Consider the following 20720-nt stretch of genomic DNA (forward strand, 5'->3'; position numbering starts at 1 on the left):
GATGTAAATAGGAAACAGGGGAGATGTAGACAGGAACAGCTATTCTGACAGCACAGCAGTGTAAAAGGCCCCCCAGGCTAGAGGATTAAGGAGCCACAGCTGTTCAACAGGCCAGATTGTACCCTGAGGCCTGTCGCACTATAGACGGTTCAGTGCAGCAGAGGAGGGAGTCTGGAAAAGGAACCACCCCAGAATATTGCGGCTGGATCGTGAAGCGAGGCTGTAGGGATGTGGGTAGTCACTCCCCACGTGAGACGGGGCTCTGCTCAGGTTCAAAGCTTTGGCAGACAGTGCTTTCCCCTTACAGGGTGTTACCTGCACAATCATTGGTTCAGCCAAGCTCTGGGGCGGCAGCCCTGTGAGAGTTTATTGCAGGTGTCTGGGAGGTGTCTGCTCATTGAGTGGGACTAGGAAGGACCTTCCTGCAGACAGATAATATATGTGCTCCAAGACGTGCCCTGAGCCCCGGCCTCCCATCCAAGGCTACAGAAAAGTCTGGTTAAAAATAAAGGTACATGCAGTTACCCTGCTGGGGAGGAGGGACAGGCAGTGCCACAATCCCTGCACTCAGGAACAATATGGGTTGGATGCTTCAGCTGTTGAGAAAGCAATTTACTGCAAATCAGTAGGTCTAAGCTGTTCTCCAGTGTGGTTAGATGTTGATAGATGTTTGGCTGTGTGTGTGTGTTCCCTCTGTGTGCCGCCCCAGCCCTGAGCAGACAGCTGGCATGGCAGACCTCGAGGGAATCACCCAATAACCACAAGATCCATTAAGGTATGAAGGCATCCAGTCAGGTTTATTGTCAACAAAGGCTGGTACTAGTATCCCGCAGACTCTATCGGACCACTAATACATGTATGCCCATAACAATGGACCAGCTCAGTGAGCGGCAGGACTTTCCATTCCTCCTTAAGGCCAGACAAAGATACTCCCTCTGATATACATCTTTATACCCCGATACAAATAAGTTAGTATTGCCCCTTTGACATAGTTAGTTAGTTACCACCCGCGACGTGACTAGTTATTACCCATTACCTTGTACTTGTTGGTTTGATCAAAACATCCTTCTTATCTGCTGTCATCCTGACCTCATCTTTTAGGAGGGTCAGTGTGTTCCTGTTATCCTTGGGGAATGTTTTTGTACCATCCTTGATATCGGGATGTTCTGGTATCACTTGATATTGGGATGTGTTTGCGTGAGCACTTCTTAGGAATGTGTATTTCTGCAATATCAGCCCTGTTCTTGCCAAATTCTGTGAGCAGGTCCTGCCTCATACCAGGCCTCTAATATAAGGTCTTATGTCTCAGGCTCTCTTCCTACTACATCCAGGACTTAGGCCAAAGCAAATGAGCGCGTGAGCCACTAAGTCAGGCTGGCCCTGCTGACCCATGTTCCAGGTCTGTGCACAGGGCAGGGGCTGGGGTTTAAATGGGGACTTGTTCCTTTTCCAGGTCCCCTACCCTCCTCCTTAGGGAGTGTGCCTTGATCAGGTTTGGAATCCAGGCTGGCCACATACTGTGAGCTCCTGTTGTCGCAATGCTTCACCCTTTGCCCTGGCTCTAGTCTCACGGGCTCTGAGGCAGGGTGGAATGTGCCGGCTGGATCTCGGGGCGCTCTTTAGGGTATTGACTCTGTCCTGGGCATTGCTGTGTTGATCCACCGTGGCAGAATGACATTTTGGCACTTGGTCTTGCTGCCTCATTGCTGTGGAATTTTGATGCCACCTCCTCCCCACTATGTGGTGATGACATCATGACACCTCCCATGCGGCATCGCGCTGGGTTTCGAGGACGTTTCATCTTGTGCCATCACAGCAATAGTTTGACGCTGCCACATGAAAACGTTTTGGGGATCACATCTGTGGTCACCCTGGGACTGAAACAGGGGTGCCCCAGCTCTGCCCCATGGAGCCAGTAAGTACAATGCTGGCTGGGCCTGGCCTTACCGCTCCCCATGTGTCTGAAGCCGGAACACGGCAGCAGCTGCAGGAGCAGTGAAAGCTTGCATTGATTCAATGGATATTCTGTGCCTGTGTTTGTCAGGAACGAGTCTGGGAGCCAGGCTCAGAGGCAGGAAAGCAGGAAATAGGGGAACGAAAGAATGAGCCACAACAGGGCACCTGTGATGCTGGGTCACTGGTGCCCCCTGGAGGAGAGAGTGCAGCGGTCTTGCCACACCAAGGGCTGCGGGACGAGGCGTCAGCAGGGCGTTGAGGGAAGGATTGGCTACCGTTGCAGCCATTAACGGAGCAGCGCTGCCAGCGTTTGCCCTATTCTTGTGTTGTGATTTGAGTCCATTTTTTCCAGGCTCCTTATGATGAGGTGAGACGCTGCAGCTGGCTCAGTTACTCTGGCTCAGCTGTTGGCCCCTGGACCGAGGTGAAATCCCTCTCCCTGCAGAAGCAAGCAGCCATGGTCTCCTGCCCCATCAGGGTGATAAGGGGGTGGGGTATATAATCCAGGCAGTCCCCAGGGAAGTGGAAAGGCAGGGGAAGGAAGGCGGGAGCTTGCCTGGGGAAGGGGTAGGAGAGGTGCAGGGGGCAGGTACTGGAGCTACCTGTTTGGGAGTGGATGGAGAGGATGGGACTTCGTGGGCTAGAAGGAGAGAGCGGGAAGGCCTGCTGCCAGGGTCTGGGAGGTGAGGATGGAAAGCTGCTGGGGGCTGATGTTTTGCTAGGGGGCTAGGAGGGGGACTGCTGTGTTGCAGAGGGCATGAGGGGGAGCCTGGGCTCAGCTAGGGGCAGAAGGTCAGGAGGAGACAGGCTTTGCCACCAGGGGAAATTACCTGCCTGCCCCCGCCCCAGCATATCATTTAGTAAAGCAAAGCCCCCGCTCCCTTGGGAAACATGACAAAGGAGTTGGAGTTAACTAGGTGTCCGCAAATGCCCTCGTGAGCGTGAAAATGGCATGGGCAGGGTGCCCTGCAGCATGTGCCCAGGGAGAATTTGGGGGGTGCGGGAGAGGGGCTGAGGGGAGCGGGGAAGGGGAAGCTGCTGGGTGGGCTGGAGCGGCCGGTGGATAGTGGTGGGGATGTGAATGGGGCAGGGGCTCATGAGTGGGGAATGGAAAAGGTAGGGGAGGGGCGAAGGGGAGCAGCAGGGCAGGTGTCAGGGGCTGGGGGAAGCAGGGAGTGGGGAGTCCCTGGTGTGGGGGCTGGGAGAGATGGGAAGGAATGGGGGAGGCCAAGGCAGGAGCCCTAGGGAGGGGGAGGGAATGAGTCCCAGGTTGGAACATTTCAACGAACAAGAAGCTGCCCTGAGTGAACGACAGGAACCTCCTCCAATGGGAGGCTTCCCAGGGAGCAGGCGGGGAGAAGCTGTGCTGGGGGTGTCGCTGTGAGAGGGGCAGTGACACCCCCCACACAGTGCCCAGAGCCATGGGGTGGGGGCAGGAGGCTGCAGCCAGGGAGGGGGAAACAGGGCTCTCTGAGCTGCCCAGGCAGGGAGGGAGATTAGAGCCCCCTGGGGCTGTGCCCCTGCCCCATGCTCAGGGTTGGGGCAGGGGTAGGATCTTGGGAGCAGTCGCTGCCCTGAGGAGGAAGGGCTGGGTTAGTCAGGACCCCCCACCCCTCAGTGCTGGGCAGGCCCAGGTACCCGGGGATGGTGGTTGGGGTTTGGTACCCAGGCGGGTTGCTATTCCTCAGTATTCGGCAGGCCTAGGTACCCAGAGGAGATTGGGGTTCCTCAGTGTTGGGGAGGCCCAGATACCCGGGGCGGGGAGGTGTTGGTGTCCCTCAATGCTGGGCAGGTCTAGGTACCCCAGGGGGGTGGGTTGGGGTCCCTCAGTGCTGCCAGGCCCAAGTACCTGAGGTGGTGGTAGTTTGGGGTTTGGTACCCCGGGAGGTTGGTATTTCTCAGTATTGGGCAGGCCCAGGTACCCAGGGAGGGGTTAGGGTCCCTCAGGGCTGGTCAGGCCCAGATACCCGGGCAGGGGGTTGGGGTTTGCTAGCCAGGAGCTTGGTATTCCTCAGTGTTGGGCAGGCCCAGGTACCCAGATGGAATTGGGATCCCCCAGTGCTCGGCTGGCCCAGGTACCCAGGAGAAGTGTGTGGGGTGGGGTCAGATTTAATCCCACCAGCCCCACTGCGAACGTGCTTCACACACACTAGCAGCCTCACTTTAGACAGCGGAAGTGGGGGCTAATGCTTCTCCCCACCCTCCAGCAACACCGGAGGGGTGACGGTGGCTACTAGATCAGCAGGCAGGGGTCCCCACCTCCTTCCCACCTCCAAAGACACCTTTGAGGTAAGTCACACAGCAAGGATGGAGGACGAGGCAAAGAGGACAGAGGGGTTAATTAGCTTCTCTCCAAACACTAATCCCCTTTGGCTCTCTCTCAGCTCTCCAGACAAACTCCCTTCTACAGGACGAATAGACACGGTAGCCGTGCTGGGCCGAGTTAACCCACTAACCTGCACGTCTCAGTCTCAAGGTTGGTCTCTGCCTAGCCTCACAGCCTCAGCTGGTGACACTTACTGTGTCAGAGAGAATAAATGCTTATAGCTTGGCTATGCCACAAATGAGAGATATGATCGTCCTCTGAAAGGATTTGAAGTCCAAACACCAAAGATGGAGAGTGGCACAAGGCCCTGTATGTAGAAAGGATGGGACAAAACTAAGGAAAGGAGAATTGAGGCTTACTATCACAAAACCCTTCCTGACAGTGAGATGTATCTAGCATGAAACAGCTTCTTCCAGGGAGGTTGTGGCACTCCATCATTTACACATTAATGGTTGGGTAAAAGCACTTGTGAATGTTCTGTAAAAGCAGTTCTATGTCAGGCCTCGGGCTGGGACTGAAATAGGTGACAAGCTTGTTACCATAGAAGTCAGAGGTGAAAACAAAACTAGGATGGGATATTCCCATCACCACCGCCTGATTTCTATGATAAACTTGTGACATATTTCATCCTCTGGCTGAGCGGGGCCACACTGCTGATTATGTCATTCACTATGCCCTTGCATCTTCCATTTGTCCCCCTGATGTTGTTGCATGTTCCCCGAGTTCCTCTGAAGTTGGGGGCTCTGTGGATGACTGTTTCCCCCTTCAGGGACTATGTGACAGTGAACACAAGGGACACAAAGGAATTTCTAAATCAATCACCCTTTACTCACAGGTAAAGCACTAGAGAGCTACAGATCTATGGAAACTAACAAAAACCCACAAGCAGAATTTTTTTCCAGTGTTCACACCACTCACAGAGCCCTTTGGGTTTTGATAATTCCTTTCAGGGTCCCAGGACCGTCCTTTCCTTCGCTCCCCTACCTGCCACCCACTGTACAGCCTTGCCTTCTGGGCCTGATAGCCTCTCTCAGAAATTGCTGATGGGAGAGGCTTCCTTTTCTAATGTCCCAGTGCCCCCCATCAGGTGACTCTCAGTGGCTTCAAGTCCCTTGTCAGCTGATACATTACTTGATTACAAGCTCACCTGGGAGCTCTGGTTCCCCTAGGAAGTAGGCTGCTTGCTGTCCTAGGGTGCTTCCATTTGATGGGAGAACCACCAGGTTAACCACTCTTGTTGCTCTGCATTGTTAGCCATGTGCTAACACTTCCAGGAATCCCAGTCCAAGATGCAGATAAAAAGACAACAGTGAAGATACAGTGCAGTTTACACTCAAAATGGTGTTTGGTGTTTGTAGTTTCATTTAGACATGTACAGACTTAACTAATCTGTCACACCGGGTTAACTCCCTGTGGACACAGAGGGGGATCAGCCCCACTGTGGATTTCTCACATTTGGGGAAAGCCTCCCTAGCTAGCACATAGGCAACCCACACTAATGCTAGATGGCTGTTTAATTCCAGCCAGCCACTAAACAGTGTGCAGTGATGCCCCACGTCAGGTCACCTGGGACAGAATGAACTCTGGGCTCTTGATCTGAAAGCATGAGCTAAAGGGAGCCAGGGTTGAGTTGTGGAATTGGGAGATCCTAGGGGCTATACAAGGACATATGCATGTGGGCCTTGGTTCACTGTGTTAAGTGGAACAGTCGGGTTGGGGAGGGAGAACAGGATTGTTTAAGGAGCAGCTGACACTCCATGCTAAGCTCTGACCACAGACTGAGACAATCCTGTCTTGGTTGGTTGGATTTGTCTTCATCCTCTCTGATTGGGGGATTGGTCCTGCTTTGAGCAGGGGGTTGGACTAGATGACCTCCTGAGGGCCCTTCCAACCCTGAAAGTCTATAATTCTATGACTTCTGCACAGCTGGGGCCATGTGCGTGGGGGCAGGATACTTCTCTCTGTGCCTGCTGCTCCGGCATGATCCTTAGCCTGGGACACAATCATCAGTCCCTAGCAGTCATTACGGTGCCCCACACAGGAGTCTGGGCAGGGAATAGGCGGCAGAGACAGGTGGAACACAGCAGTGGGGATGGGTCCAAACGGCAGCAATCAGGTCCGAATTTCCCCCAGGGTGGGGGTGGGAGGGTGGTTTGGTTCATGCCCATCTCTGCTCTTAAGGGATAAAGATCCTGTTTTCCCAACCCTGAGGCTTGAATGGCAGAGAACGATACCAGCTATAAGCCCTCCCCAGCTGGGCATCACAGCTCAGAGAGGTCTGACAATCCCCAAACAGTGGGTAGGGTGTGGGGCTCTGGGTGGAGATCTATAGCTTTGTGGGCTCCGGTGGGTCCAGGCTGCTGTCAGGAGCTTGTGTGTGTCGAATCATGGTGGCCGTGGGCAGCACAATGGGCAGGGCATTGGTGCCCCGCTCGTGCCAGCACATGTCTAGGATGGGGTAGAGCTTGCCCTGGAACTCCGCCCGGAAGGTGTAAATGGGGATGAGCTCATCGGGGCTGTCGGCATTGTAGAAGGTCAGCTCACCCTTCTCGTAGTGCAGGTAGATGCCGATGCGCTGGGGCCGGGCCGTAAGCGGCAGCGTGGTGCGGGGGTTGTTGAAGGCCTCATAGACCTTTCCTTCCTTCAGGCCAATGAGCCACACGCCATGCTCGGGAGACTTGTTCAGCTTGCCCTTGCGGCTAGCTGTGCCCTTGATGATGCCCAGGCGCCAGTGGCTCTTGGTGCCTACGATCACCTCCCAGTAGTGCTTGCCCCAGGAGAAGCCCTTGTTGGTGAGGATGCAGTTGCTGGAGTCAAAGCACTCAGGATTGCTGCCCCGGCGCTGGTAGAGCAGCCTGCTCTGCACCACAGTGTTGCCCTTGGTCAGCTCCAGCAGAGGATGTCCTGTCACCGGGTCCAGCTTCAGTGTCTCTGGGGCTAAGGAAACACATGGCAAGCAGAGGAAGCTCAGGGCGGGAGACCCAAGCGGCTAGGCCCAGGTGAACCCTGAGCAGCTTTGGGGGTTGGACCAGGACCAGGAGAGCCCTGAGCAGAGAGGCAGGCCTGGCCAGGTGCAAGGAACCCTGGGAGAGCCCCGAGTAGCCTAATGGGCCGGATCCAGTAGAGCTTGTCCACAGGCAGCACCCCTATCTGAGCTCTTGCATAGCCAGGAGAGTGACCCATGTAAAGCTTCACCTGGCACATGCCTGAGCAGCCCTGCGTGGGTCGGACAGCGTGGTGCATGCCAGAGGGAGCATATGCCATAGGTACACGCATACTCTGAGCACACTGCAGGGGACTTACTATGTGTGGTGCAGTACCTGGCAGGACTCTGCGGAGCAGACGTTTCCATACTGTCATCTTGATGTCATCTTGGTGGAAACCTGGCTTAAAGGAGATGGCGCTGAAGGTCCCTTCAGCTGGGTGCTGGGGGAGAAACTCTGACCTGGAGGGAAAGACACTCCCAGGCAGTGGGGTTTAGTGAGAACATTTAAGGGCCCTGCTTCCCACCCCATTGCCCACATCGGGCAGAACTCAGAGTCTCCCTGGCTGCTCTAGCCTCCATCTGTGAGCTGAAGGCCGGGCAGTGGGTGCTCAGCAGCCCCCAGGGCATGGGCACTAAGCTGTGCCAGGTGGAGGGGGCATGGGCACTACGTCACTCCCCTCTAGGAAAGTAAGCCATGGGAGCAGAAAGCCTGGTGCCTCGCTGCCAGGCTGCTCCCAGCAGCACTGGAGATGCTGCTGCACCACTGGCATGGAGAAGGAGTGCAAACTGCAGCTGGCATGGGCACAGCCCTTGCTCACCACTAGAGTTGGGGCCAAGCCCTCAGTGCCTCCTGCTACTCCCATGAAAGGGCCCTCGCAGTAACCACTCCTAGGAAACATTTCCCCTTCCTGGGTTCTAGCCATCCTGGCTGCCCCATGGCTCGAAGGAGGGTCCCAAGGGTGGAGGGTAAGTGCTCACCTGGAGGGGAATGAGCCGTAGTTCTGTAAAACACAACACACACACACAAAGGCAGAGTTAGCGCTGACAGCCTCAGCCCCATGGCCGGGGAATGCTGCAGAGGATTCCTGGCCAGCACTCTCACCGACTCTCCATCTGACCCTGGCACCAGCAAATGGCGCCTCTCACTGCCACCTCCGCTTCCTGCCCGTGCAGGGAAGGTCAATGGAAGCTGCACAGACTGGGGGCAGGGGGTCTCCGGCAACCAGGATGGGGCTGAGGGACACAGGGATGGGAGGAATCAATTGCCAGATGGAGAGAGGCTGGAGAGGGTGCGATAGAACCATAGTTGTCTAGGCTCCTCCGCCATAGACAGGCATGGCACGGTGCCTGTCTCTTGGCTCTCCCAAGGAGGCTGTGTGGAGGTACCTGGCTCTCCCCTCTCCTGGGGGGAGATCTGGCTTTCTGCTTCTCAGGGAGGAAGCATGGAGATATCTGTCTGTTTGCTCTCCCCGCAGGGTGCATGGGGTGCATCTGGCTGTTTCCCAGGTTGCATTGTGGGGTGTAGGACAGTCTCCTCTCCAGAGTTTCCATGGTCATTCCCCTGGCAGACAGACTCACCCGGATGAAATCCAGCTGACTTTCATTATTGAGTTTCTCCAGCGAGCTCTCCATTTCCTGCAGCTTGTGCAGGGTGTCTGATGTCTGCGTGACCTGGGACTCAATGGAGGCAATGAGGTGGCCAGCCTTCCTCTCAATGCTCTCCAGGAAGCTGGCCTTCTCCTCGTCAATGTAACGGTGCAACTCCTGGAACTCCTTCCGGATCACCCACTTGAAGACGTCTGACTCATTCTGCAGGGGGACAGTATGTTCTAGGAGCCAGAGGAAAATACCCGGGACAAGACGTGGGGTGGCCCTGCCCGCTCCCTGCTCAGCACAACTCAGTCATTCCACCCGCTTACAGCGTGTTATGCTCGATGCAGACCATAGGCCAACTGCAGACCACCTGCCTTCTACAGCAGGGCACACACCCTCCAGAATATCTTAGTGGTTAGATCTCTCACCCGCATGTGGGAGATCCAGGCGAGTGGCTATTGGCTATTCTGGGTTCAGTGGATCTCTCTTTCTTTGTGACATTTTTTAGAAGGTCCTTGCCTTGGTTTTGTCCCGAAACAGAATGAAACCAAATGCAGAAACCTCCACTTATTTTTTCACAAAATGGAGCTCTTGTTTTGTGGCCACTGCTTCTGCTTAAGACATGGAAATCGCCCGAAGCTGACTTCCCCTGGCAGGGCAAACATGCCCTGAAGCTATCAATATTGATCTTGTTGGAGAGCTAGCTCTGGCCAGGATATTTTACACTGGTTATCTCACTTTCAAGGACACTAGGTCAAACCAGCTCTGAACAACGAATTGCCCAGCCTGTCTGTACGCCTGCCAGGAAGTTCAGTGCCACAAGAGATGGCTCCCTCACCCCTTCGAAAAGCAGGGCTATTTTTAGTCCACACTTTGTGAAGAACAACAACCCCTCTCCTCTGCTAGCAACAGAAAGCAAGCGTAAAACGGTAGGGCTGGAAGGGATCTCAGGAGGTCATCTACTCCTTCCCCCTGGGCTGGGGCTGGCCCAGATAACCTTAGCCCAGCCCTGGGAAGCAAGACACTTATTCACCTGCCTCTCGCTCAGCAGGTGGAGGACATGGGACCAAGGAGACTCTGATATGGTGTGGGTTGGTAGGGTGGGACTCTGGGAGGGATGGGAGAACCATTCCCGATGTGGGGCAGAGGGCACTCTGGGATTTTATTATTATTATTATTTTATTTTATTTATTTAACATTGATATGGCTGGAGTGCCTAATGGCCAATCAGGTCAGGGTCCACTGTGCAGGGCACTGTACAAACAGTTAGCCGTGACCGTCCCTGCCCGGAGGAGCTTACAGGCTAAAACAAGACATTGCAGGGGTTGAGAAACAAGCTAGCCAGGGTAGGAAAGACAGGGTAAGACAACTAAAAGGATGTGTGCAGTCCTTAGCCAATCGGGAGCAGTAATCAGAACTGGGGCTGCTCCCGGATTGGGACCCAGGAGATTCATGGTCATGGGCTCCTCTCACAGCTCCCTGCACTTACTGCGATCCGGGTTTTATTGTTAACCAGCTTGCTGATGTGCTCATCCAGCTTCCTCTTGTGTTGCTGGACCTCTGTTATTAGCACTGAAAGCTCCTCCTGCAAAGGCAGAACATACTCCTGTTAGACTGGAGTCTCTAGTCTAGGATATTGCACCCAAGGGAGTAGCCAGGTGGCAGTCACCTGGCAAGGGTTTGGCTCTGGGCCCCACACTCCCCCATGTGTGCAGGCCAGCCTGGCCCTGAATGGAACCAGTTCTCCTGGGGTCAGTCAGACTTCCCTTGATCACTGGCTTCCCCCCATGGAATACAGGGCATGATGAGACCACGTTCTCCTAGGCTTCATGGGAAATTCATTTATCATTCCTTTTCCATCCTGCCTGAGTTCACCTCTAGGCCTCTTTAATGTTAAGTCACCTCGATATTGTTAACCCTAGCAGCTGGGCCAAATTGAGAACTGGGCAATTCTGTTCTGTCCATCTAAGATTCTCCCTGTGGGCTCATTTGACATCTAAATTGCTCTGCACTGTTAAACAGTTGCTGAATCCCACCCTAGAGGTGGCTGCATTTGAGTGGTGAGCGAATTGGTGTTGTATAGCAAATGCAAAAACCACAGAATTCTTGCAATGTTACGTTTGCACAAAAACTCTTAAGAGTCTGGAAATGCGAAAGTTGATATTCCAAGGGCTACATTCCTTGGGCTATGTAGCATGTTCTGTATGTTATATGGGATATAAACAGAAATATGTTAAGCTACATGTTTAAAAGGACATCGTCAGCTTGAAACCTCATCAGTTTAAAAAACTGAGTTAAAAGCAGTTTCAGGTATGACACCTGCCCCCGAGTCCCCCAGCCAGTGGTTCTGGTTGAACAATCACATTTCCTTTTTTTTTTTTTTTTTGGGTGGACACCAGAGTTAACCGTGACCAACTGACATGCTGTGAAACAGGACAGTACTTATCTACACAGAGTCTGTCTAGACTAGGAAAAGATTCTAGGTTACAATACGGCCAGCTAACACGATAGTAAGATACTAATAACCTGTGTCTACGCTTGGTGGTAAGTGGTGTTTCAAGTCACGTTAGCCAACTCAATTTTAAAAGCACCCTTTTTCCTGGCAGGGAGAAACCCTGCACATTTAACATGGTTTTCGTTGGCAAGTGTCCTCTCTAGCACAGTAATGGGGAATAACTGGTGAGGTGGTGGCACGGCAGAAAAGGATGGGGGGTTACAGTGGGCCAATATGGTGCAGTTGAAAAAAAAGGCTAGAATAAGTCTGGGGTGTATTAACAGAAATGTCCTATGTAAAACATTGAAGGTAATTATTCTGCTCTACTTGGCACTGCTGAGTCATCGTCTGGAGTCCTGTGTCCAGGTTTGGGAGCCACACTTCAAGAAAGATGTGGAGACAGTCCAGAGGAAAGCTGTGGCGGTTCAATACAAGACAGGACACGGCTTTAGGCAAGCAAGCAGGCTGGTCTGCTGACGGGATTGCCCCTGTCAGCTTTTCCACCTCTTTTATTTCTCTCCCCCCTGCGCATCACATACCCCAACCAACCGCAAAAGGCATCAACAAAGGAAATAATATGACTTTGATTAATATTCCTGTTTACTAGCCTCTATCTACTACAATCTTTATTCTCAGGCCTTGAGCTTCGGCCGAGGAAGCTTCCCACGGCTGATGTCCTTATTTTGACTTCCCAGGTGGTCCATGTTTTCATGGTCCATGTCCTTGGATAGAACAGAGCAATGTGTGCATTGCTCCTACACAACAGTCAGGGTGTGCCCTGACTGTTTCCAGGTGCATGAACGCTACATGAACCCTTCAGGGAGCAACAAAAATTATTTGAGATTTGGAAAACCTGACCTATGAGGAAAGGTTAAAAAGATTGGGTGTGTTCAGTCTGGAGAAAAGTAGACTGACAGGGGACCTGACAAGAGTCTTCAGATATTTTAAGGGCTGTTATAGAGGACAGTGATCAGCTATTCTCTGTGTCCACTGAAGGCAGGACAAGAAGCAATGAGCTTAATCTGCGGCAAGGGAGACTTAAATTAGCTATTAGGAAAAACTTTCTAGCTATAAGGATAGTTAGCTCTGGAATTGGCTTCCAAAGGAGGTTGTGGAATCCCTGTCAGTGGAGGTTCTGAAGAAGAAGTCTGGCAAACAGCTGTCAGGGCTGGTCTAGGTTTACTTGGTCCTGCCTCAGAGCAGGGGGAAGGACTAGATGACCTCCTGAGGCTGCTTCCAGTCCTGCAGTTTTATGATTGTATCATAGTAGGCAGGCCCATTATCTCACTCTGATTTGCAATTGACAGCCTGGGAATTTGTTTAGTGTGAGTGTTCCAGACTATTAATAATGTTAAAAACAAGCATAGCATGAATCACCACTGTGTCCTTCCTCTAACCTGATCTATGGACATTGGTCACTGCCCTTTCTGTGTGATCTGGTGAAGAAAGATTTGGGGGTGTAGCCAGATTGAACAGTATCTCACTGATTCAAATGCCACCAGTGAGTGGGTTCTTTTGCAGTAACTCCTCCCCTGCGCTCTGCACCGATGCTGCCTCAGTGGCGTTATTATTCCTCATTTACACTGGGGTGAGCAGCCAGGATCCAGAAGAGCCTTCAAGCATGTATTCCGGTTCAGGACAGCAGTTAAGCACATTCAGGTTCCTGAACTGGAGCCTCTAACAGAGTAAGAGAGAGGAGAGTTGGCCCTAGAGGTTCTAGTTCTGTCGCAGCCCAGATATACCCCACTTCTGAACAGGGCCCCAAGGCCCAAACTGTGGGCAGGATACACTTCTCTTGCATCACACACCCTATCTGGTGTCAGGAGCAGAAGGGAGCTGGGGCTGAATCTGTGCTTTTCCATTTACTGGCTGTCACATGGTCTGCTGGAAGGGACCCTTGCTGGTTACATCAACAGGTCAGAGCCTGTGTAGCCGAGTGCTCTGTCTCCCAACCTCCCTGCGCCGTATCTCAGTCTTATCAGCCCACTCTTTTCCAGAGGTGTTTGAGCACTGGAGATGAAAGGACCCTGGAGTAAACAGGGAACAAGACTGCCTCTCCCTCCAGCACTCCCCCGCCCAATGTCTCCTGCACTCCCTCCTTGGACAAACATTAACCCTTGCAGCCCCCGGGGAGCTGGGTCCATGTTGTTATCTGTGTTTTACAGAGCGGGAAAGCAAGCCAAGCAGATTGAAGGATTTGCTTAAGGTGACAGATAGAGCCAGTCACTGTCTGCAATGGAGCTGGAACAGAGGAGCTTGTAACTCCCAGCCCTGTGATCAGATCACTAGGCCATCAGGTGAGCACATCTGCACTGGAGTCAGGGAGACACAGCAGGCACAGACCCTGCAAGGCCCTTTCCAGGCTGGGCTCTGAGATGTTTAATTGATGCTAGAGACGGGCCCAAGCTGTGATCAGGGTCTTGCTTTCCCCAAAGTCTAGGGCATCCAGAACAGGATGGTAGGTTCTAGTCCAGTTCAGGGCTGCACAGAGATTCTGTTAATAAATTAGGGGCCGAAGCAATTGGTTTGCAGATGCTTTTCCCTGGCCTATTGATCCTTCCAATCAGTAGTGTCAATGGTCGGAGTCTCTGCCCTGATGCTACTGCAGGGGTGGCCAACCCGTGGCTCCGGAGCTGCATGCGGCTCTTCAGAGGTTACTATGCAGCTCCTTGTACAGGCACCGACTCCGGGGCTGGAGCTCCAGGCGCCAACTTTCCAATGTGCCGGGGGGGCTCACTGCTCAACCCCTGGCTCTGCCCCAGGCCCTGCCCCCACTCCACCCCTTCCCGCCCCCTCCCCTGAGCCTGCCGTGCCCTCGCTCCTCCCGCTCCCCCTCTCCCCCAGAGCCTCCTGCACGCCAAGAAACAGCTGATCGGGGGGGGGGGGGGCAGTGCTGGCTGGGAGAAAACTGGGAGTGGGGGGGGGGAGCTGACGGGGGGCTGCTGACGTGTTACTGTGGCTCTTTGGCCATGTAGATTGGTAAATTCTGGCTCCTTCTCAGACTCAGGCTGGCCACCCCTGTGCTACTGGGTCAAGGCTCACTTGAGCCTCAGAGGAGCATGGGTCCTGTGACACACTGACGATGGGCTGTGAGCCCTTACCCCAAGAGCAGGCGTGGGACTGCCGCACGCCGGCCAGCTCAACTCTGGCTCGGTCACAGCCAGTTTGAGTGAGAGCAGCAGTGATGCCTGGCAGCCCAGGTGGGCCCTGCACGGGGAGGCCTCGCCCACGTGACTGTCTGTGTTGCCACAGCTTCGCTGCGATGGTTATCCCAGGACTGGTGCTGCGATCACACCTCCCGACTGCAGTGTGCGGACCCCCGGGTTACTGTGGCCGCGGGACAAAGCCCAGCAAGCCCGATACCCCATCTTGGTACGCTCCCAGTTCCCGCACACCGGGATCCAGGGTTTGTGTCAACTACCAGCCTGTGCCAGACCCTTGTCCCGCTCTCACTCCCACACCAGGTCCGGAAATCCAATCAGGGATGGTCCACTGGCTGTGCTTTTATCACCTGAAACCCGCCCAGCTCCTCCCTTCTCACCCTCCAAGGAGCCCAGTCGCAGGCCCGTGTCTTTCCCCAGCAGCTGCCATGGGGCAGGCAGTGCCCAGGGCCAGCTGTTAGCTCCCCAGGCACTTACCTTCATCCGGCTGTATACGGTAGAGACAGGCAGGATCTTATGCTGACGGTGAGCCCCAATGATGCCGCAAAGCCCACAGATCACCTCTTGGTCCTGCTCGCAGAAGAGGCTGAGGGGGTTGTGGTGGACAGGGCAGGACTCCTGGTTGGGATCTGAATCGCCCATGGTCCGCAGCGCCTCGATGACGCAGGCCAGCGTGACGTTGGGCAGCAAGGTGCTGCAGTCCACAGCTTGGCGGCACACGGGGCACAGGAGCTGCTGGTCCAGGTTGCACATGAGGGACCCCACGCAGGACTTACAGAAGGAGTGCCCGCACTGGAGCATTAGGGGCTCCTTTAAGACCTCCAGGCAAATGGGGCAGAGCAACTGGTCCTCCAGCTCACAGACACTCATCTTCCGAGCCATGCTGCAACAGGCGCCTGTCCCGGCACGGTGGTTTGGTCCAGTCTTGGAGGAAGAGCCCCTGGGCTGGAAAACATGGAGTTAATGAGAACAGTTCCTAATGTAACAAGCAGGATGCCTCCAGTGGAAATCTGTCACCCACCGGCTGAGGAGCTTAGGAGGAGCACATCCCTTTGGGGTGTTTAACTGAATAAACCTCCAAACACATCTATCCACCTAGGATGGGAGATCCCGCCACAGGAAGCACATTCCAATGGTGCTTGTGATCCACACCGGCTGCCCGCTTGCTTCTGTGTGAGGTGTTAGGTGTTGGTTTAACCTATGAAACTGGGAATGGTTTGGGCTCTGCTGACCTCTGAGACCCTGCCCCGCTGCTGGTGTGCTCGCAGGACAGCGGTGCTCAGCTCCCGTTGGGGGCTGCCCCGTTTACACAAAATAGGGCTGTTCTTGATAAGAGGGCATAGACTGAGCTTATTTCCCCTCTGGGCTGGCCAGAGCCCATGTTTGATCACCAGCTGCAAGGCAGATCTGTTTCCCCGGCCTTCTGCACGGGATAGCGGGGGAGTGGAGTGGGGTGTTCCCTGATGGCGGGGACACGTCTTCGTCGGCACTGGGCTCATTTCTGTTTCTAAAAGTCTCTGTTGAATCCTTCTCTCAAATACTTTACATAGAATCATAGAAGGGTAGGACTGGCAGGACTGAAGTAACATGAGTTAGGAGCATGGGTGGCAAGTGAACTGGCAGTTGGTGGAGGCTAGCCCCTTCCCCTCCCCTTGTGCCCAAGGCCCTGCCCCTCCCCTTTCTCCCCCTCCCCCACTGGAGCCCAGAGCGGCAGAGCCCCATCACAGCCACTGCCCTACCACCTCAGGCCAGCGCCCCCAACCCCTACTCTGACCCATGGAGTGGGCGGCACGGCCGCATGGCCCCCGACCCCAGCCACGGAGCACCAGGCGGGCACCAGCTCTCGCCTCCCCAAGTCCCGGCAGCAGGCCATCAAGCCCAGCCCCAGCCTGGGCCACGAAAGAGCAGAAACTCACAGGCACTCCTGGGGGCGGAGCGTGGGTGGGGCCACACAAGGCTGTTTGGGGAGGCTCAGCCTCCCCCAGCCTATGATATCCGCTGCCCATGGTTAGGAGGCCTGGAATTAATGCATGTGAAATATCAAAATGAATGGAGGAATAAATCAAATAAAGAGTCAATGCTCAAAAGACAGGACTATAGAACAACCACCCACAGAAATCTGCTGAGAAAAAAAATCATTGATTCAGAGCTTCTACAGCCACAAGCGACCATTGTGATCATCTAGTCTAACCTCCTGTGGAGCACAGGCCAGAGACCTGCCCCACAATCATTCCTAGAGCACATCTGTTAGAAAAACATCCATTCTTGATTTACAAATCCATCAGGACCCTGGGTAAATTGTTCCAATCCGATACTGAAGCAAAGCTGTGAAATCCAGGTTTGAGACTCACACCCACTCCCTTCTTGAGTCAGGCCTTGGTGGAGGATTTCCCCTTAGATGTTGTGACATTTCAGGGTATTTAAGGGGTATACACATGCACCATCTTGCTGGAAAACTTCTAATAAATCTACAGGCAATTGACTTTAGTTTAACAATAATAATTGCATGTACAGAGTTCCCTGAGGAATTCCCACTGTCCCTCTGGCCCATGAATGCTCCCCTCTTCACTTCCATACATTTCTATGATTCTCCCATGACCTGCAACAGAAGCAGCTGGAGGGAAAGAAACTTAACACGTGAGTAAACGCAGAGACTCAGGTGCATGGAATTCTTACAAGCAGTGCCTTGGCCACGAAAAAGGCCAAGAGGCCTGTGACGAAGTGGGGAATTTTCTGTAATATTTTTATGAATCTTGTATGTGCTGCAGTTTCCTCCGTACTTTGCATTTCTATTCAAAGGGCGCTACCAGGTTAACTCTGCTCCTGGGTCAGTGCAGGAGACATGAGGTGTTTGTGTCACCTTCTCACCGGGATAGACTTAGTGGATCATTAAAGGACTGGCTGAGGCTGATCCCTATTAATGGAAAATCTGAGAAGACAATGGGAAACCTCCATTCACACCTAGCAACCAGTGACCAAGAGGAAGGAGGTTTCCCACCCACCTCTCAGCAGGGAAGCTGAGCAGAGGCCAGCTCCAGAACAAAGGACTGAGAGGTACCAGGCAGGGGATAAAGAGTAGCTTTTGGAGAGGCTGGGCTGGTCCTCCCATGGACACGGACAGGCACGGGGACCGAGAGCCTGAAATGAAGTCTGGAGCAGTTGGCCTGGCCAGATGGACTATGTCTTAACCTTGATTTCTCTGTGCTAACGTAAGCCCAATGCTGCTTTCCAGGTGACTAATAAACCCTACTCTGTTTTGAAAATGCTGCCTGGTGTCACTGCAAATACCTGCTGAAGTGCAGTAGTCCTTGAAGAGCACAAAAGTCTCTGACCAAGAGTATATCTCAGTAGGGCTTGCTGGACACAGCTCATGGAGTGAAACAGCAGTTCTGGATCCCAGGGGCTCGGTCTTGGAGGTGGTGAGGCTGCGAGGCCAACCCTGAAGGATGAGTGGGACCCTTTGGGCTGAAGAGGTTCCTTCAAGAGACTGTTTAAAAGCTGGGTCATGTGGATCCGTGACAATATCCTACATCTCCTCTGCCATGGCAGCCCTGCCCCTAAGCTAAACCCCAATGAACTTTTCTGGAGCAAGAATCACTCTGCCAACCCAGAACGTCTCCAGGGCTCCTGGCAGCAAGAGATTCTGGGCTGCAGGATGCAATCAGCCTGTTTTCAGAAAAGATTCCCCCACATCTGGGGTGGCCTCTCCAGACGTAGACATCGGAGCAATAACATAACATCCTCCCTCCGAGTTTGGCCCATCCCTCATCTGGAAGTCCTAGAATCACTGCAGAAAATCCATTCACCACCTATGATTGATCCTTCTCCTTGGCTAGTGAAAGAATGGAGAGCTCACGGGGCCCCTTCCAACTGAGACTGACAGCACCTCCTTTAAGCATGTCCTAGTCCAGCCAGAACTTGGGAAACACTCCATGCTGCCAGCGTTTCCTGCACCACCCACTAGCTATGCTTTCACTTCTGAGCAAGCTAAGTGAGAAGCTCATCAAGGCTCTCTGTTAATTCCACCTGGATACTTCCAATATTCTGAGCCTTCCCAATCAGGCTTCAGGTCAGGAGAAGGAACAGAAATGGCCATGAACACGAGCCATATATCGATTCTCATAGTGCAGGATCTCTTCATGTCATTCAATGTCAATCAATGAAATGCTGATGTCCTGCCTTAGGGGCATAAGCTGAGGTTTGTGGGAAAGCACTGAGGTAGCTACAATCATTCCTCTTGGACCAGAGCCAGAGAGCTGTGATGGGCACCAGCTTCTCCGCCTCCCCTGTAAAGTTCCACAGTGATCCATCCTCTCTCCCATCCTGCTTAACCACTGTAGGAGGCAGCTAGGGAAGATTATGTCAATTGGGTTTCTCTGTTGTGCTCCTGGCCACAGGAACTGGGGATTGTGAATCACATGGGCTCAAATGCCAGCACTACACACACAACACGAAGCACAGAGCTTTCCAGCTAATGTGAACAGCACCCTTTCCCAGATCTCTCAGTGCTTGGAGGACCTCAGCACTTAGACAAAAAGCAGCAGGCTCAAGCCAAACCCAGCCAAGCTGGAGGTAATGTTGGTAAGGAGATGGGAGCTTTGCAAGGGACTAGCCACTACCATGAAGTCATTCTCATTGAGGGCATGCTCACTAAGGAAGGTCATTGCCTAAAGAAACCAGGAGGACCACAACCCTCCTTCAGATCTAAGTGGGACTGTCAGACCCATTTCCATGATCTCATCTTCCCACAACAAATCATGCAGACCAAAGGGGAAATGGGGAGACATATACAGAAACCTTTCCCTGTACTGGCTTTTAAAACTTGCAACATGACTCAAACCCCAATGCAAAGAGTTCAGGACAAATGCCCAGAGAGATTGTGCTTCAGACAGTGCCCAAAGAATTAGAATATAATCACAGCCCAAAACAAAAACTAAACACATAATTACAAGATAGTAAAAGACTAAAAACACAGATAAAAAGGACCAGTCTTGGCTGATTTATTGAAGTGGGGAGAGAGGCTGGAGAAGACACTTCAGAAGAAGCAAGTTCAGTACCTGATGGCTCCACAGTGCATAGATTGGGGAGGGTTTTCAAAATTAACTCCTCTATATAAACTTTACAGCCCTCAGTGAGCCCCAGAACTACTCACCTTCCACTGCTCAGTCTTTCTTTCCTTCCCCTGCTCGCCCCTTCAAAGCTGCAGGGTGCTTGGCAAGAGATCAAACCCTGAGGGGTATTATTCAGCCTGTCTGTGACTGACAGAAACGTTCAGTCCCCTTAGGCAGACAGAATCCAGCTAACTGTGACAAATGATGGACACGCAGCTTCCACAGCAGCAAAGCAAGAGCGCCCTGTCACACCCACTTCTTTTTCCCTTTTCTTTAAATCCTACTGAGAGCTCTCCCCCTTGTCTTCTTAAACCTGGCCCACAAATGTAAGGAAAGATGGGACCCACCACAGCCCGCAGACATGGAGAGAACAAGTACTAAGAACAAGAGCCTAGCTATCTTCCTGCACCAATCCATGGTGCTTACCTCATGACAACACCCTACCACACCCCTTATTCCACTCCCCCGTGCTCACTGTAAATCAGGTGTAAACACACACATCATATGACTGAATAGCCAGCCACCGAGAGCTCCACACTTGATAAGAAAGATTCAGATGGTTATTTCAGTCAGCATGCGGCTTCCAAGGAAGTCCTTTAGGCAGTGGTTCTCAGCCAGGGGTACGCGTACCACTGGGGGTACACAGAGGTCTTCCCAGGGGTACGTCAACTCCTCTAGAGAGTTACCTAGTTTTACAACAGGCTACATACAAAGCACTAGCGAAGTCAGTAAAAACTAAAACTTCATACAGACAATGACTTGTTTATACTGCTCTATGTCAGTGTTTCCCAACCTGGGGGGTCGTGATTTATTTCATAGTCATATGGTAAAAAGGAGAAAGTACGCAATTTTTCCATACTAGTGTGGCTGTGACACTTCTCTATTTTTATGTCTGATTTTGTAAGCATGAAGTTTTTAAGTGAGATGAAACTTGGGGTACACAAGACAAATCAGCCTCCTGAAAGGGATATAGTAGTCTCGAACAGTTGAGTACCATTGCTTTTGGGGTTTTACATGGATCCAGTCCAACTGGCAGAGTTGATGGAAACATTTTTTCAATGAAAAAAACATTTTCACTTGGGTTGAAATTTTC

General features: G+C 52.8%; 1 protein-coding gene across 1 annotated transcript; it reads right to left on the reverse strand.

Annotated features, from left to right (window-relative positions):
• Window positions 1-776: 776 nt before the first annotated feature.
• TRIM50 (tripartite motif containing 50) lies at window positions 777-20006 on the reverse strand. Its single transcript, XM_048824293.2, has 7 exons — window positions 19669-20006; window positions 14994-15461; window positions 10351-10446; window positions 8847-9077; window positions 8247-8269; window positions 7603-7727; window positions 777-7219 (listed from the first exon to the last, which is right to left on the reverse strand). The coding sequence occupies exons 2-7, from the start codon at window positions 15396-15398 to the stop codon at window positions 6609-6611; spliced, it is 1491 nt and encodes a 496-aa protein (XP_048680250.2). The 5' UTR covers window positions 15399-15461; window positions 19669-20006; the 3' UTR covers window positions 777-6608.
• Between the last annotated feature and the right edge of the window lie 714 nt (window positions 20007-20720).

Source organism: Caretta caretta, chromosome 17, assembly GCF_965140235.1.
Source record: "Caretta caretta isolate rCarCar2 chromosome 17, rCarCar1.hap1, whole genome shotgun sequence".
In the NCBI taxonomy this organism is placed as follows: Eukaryota; Metazoa; Chordata; order Testudines; family Cheloniidae; genus Caretta; species Caretta caretta.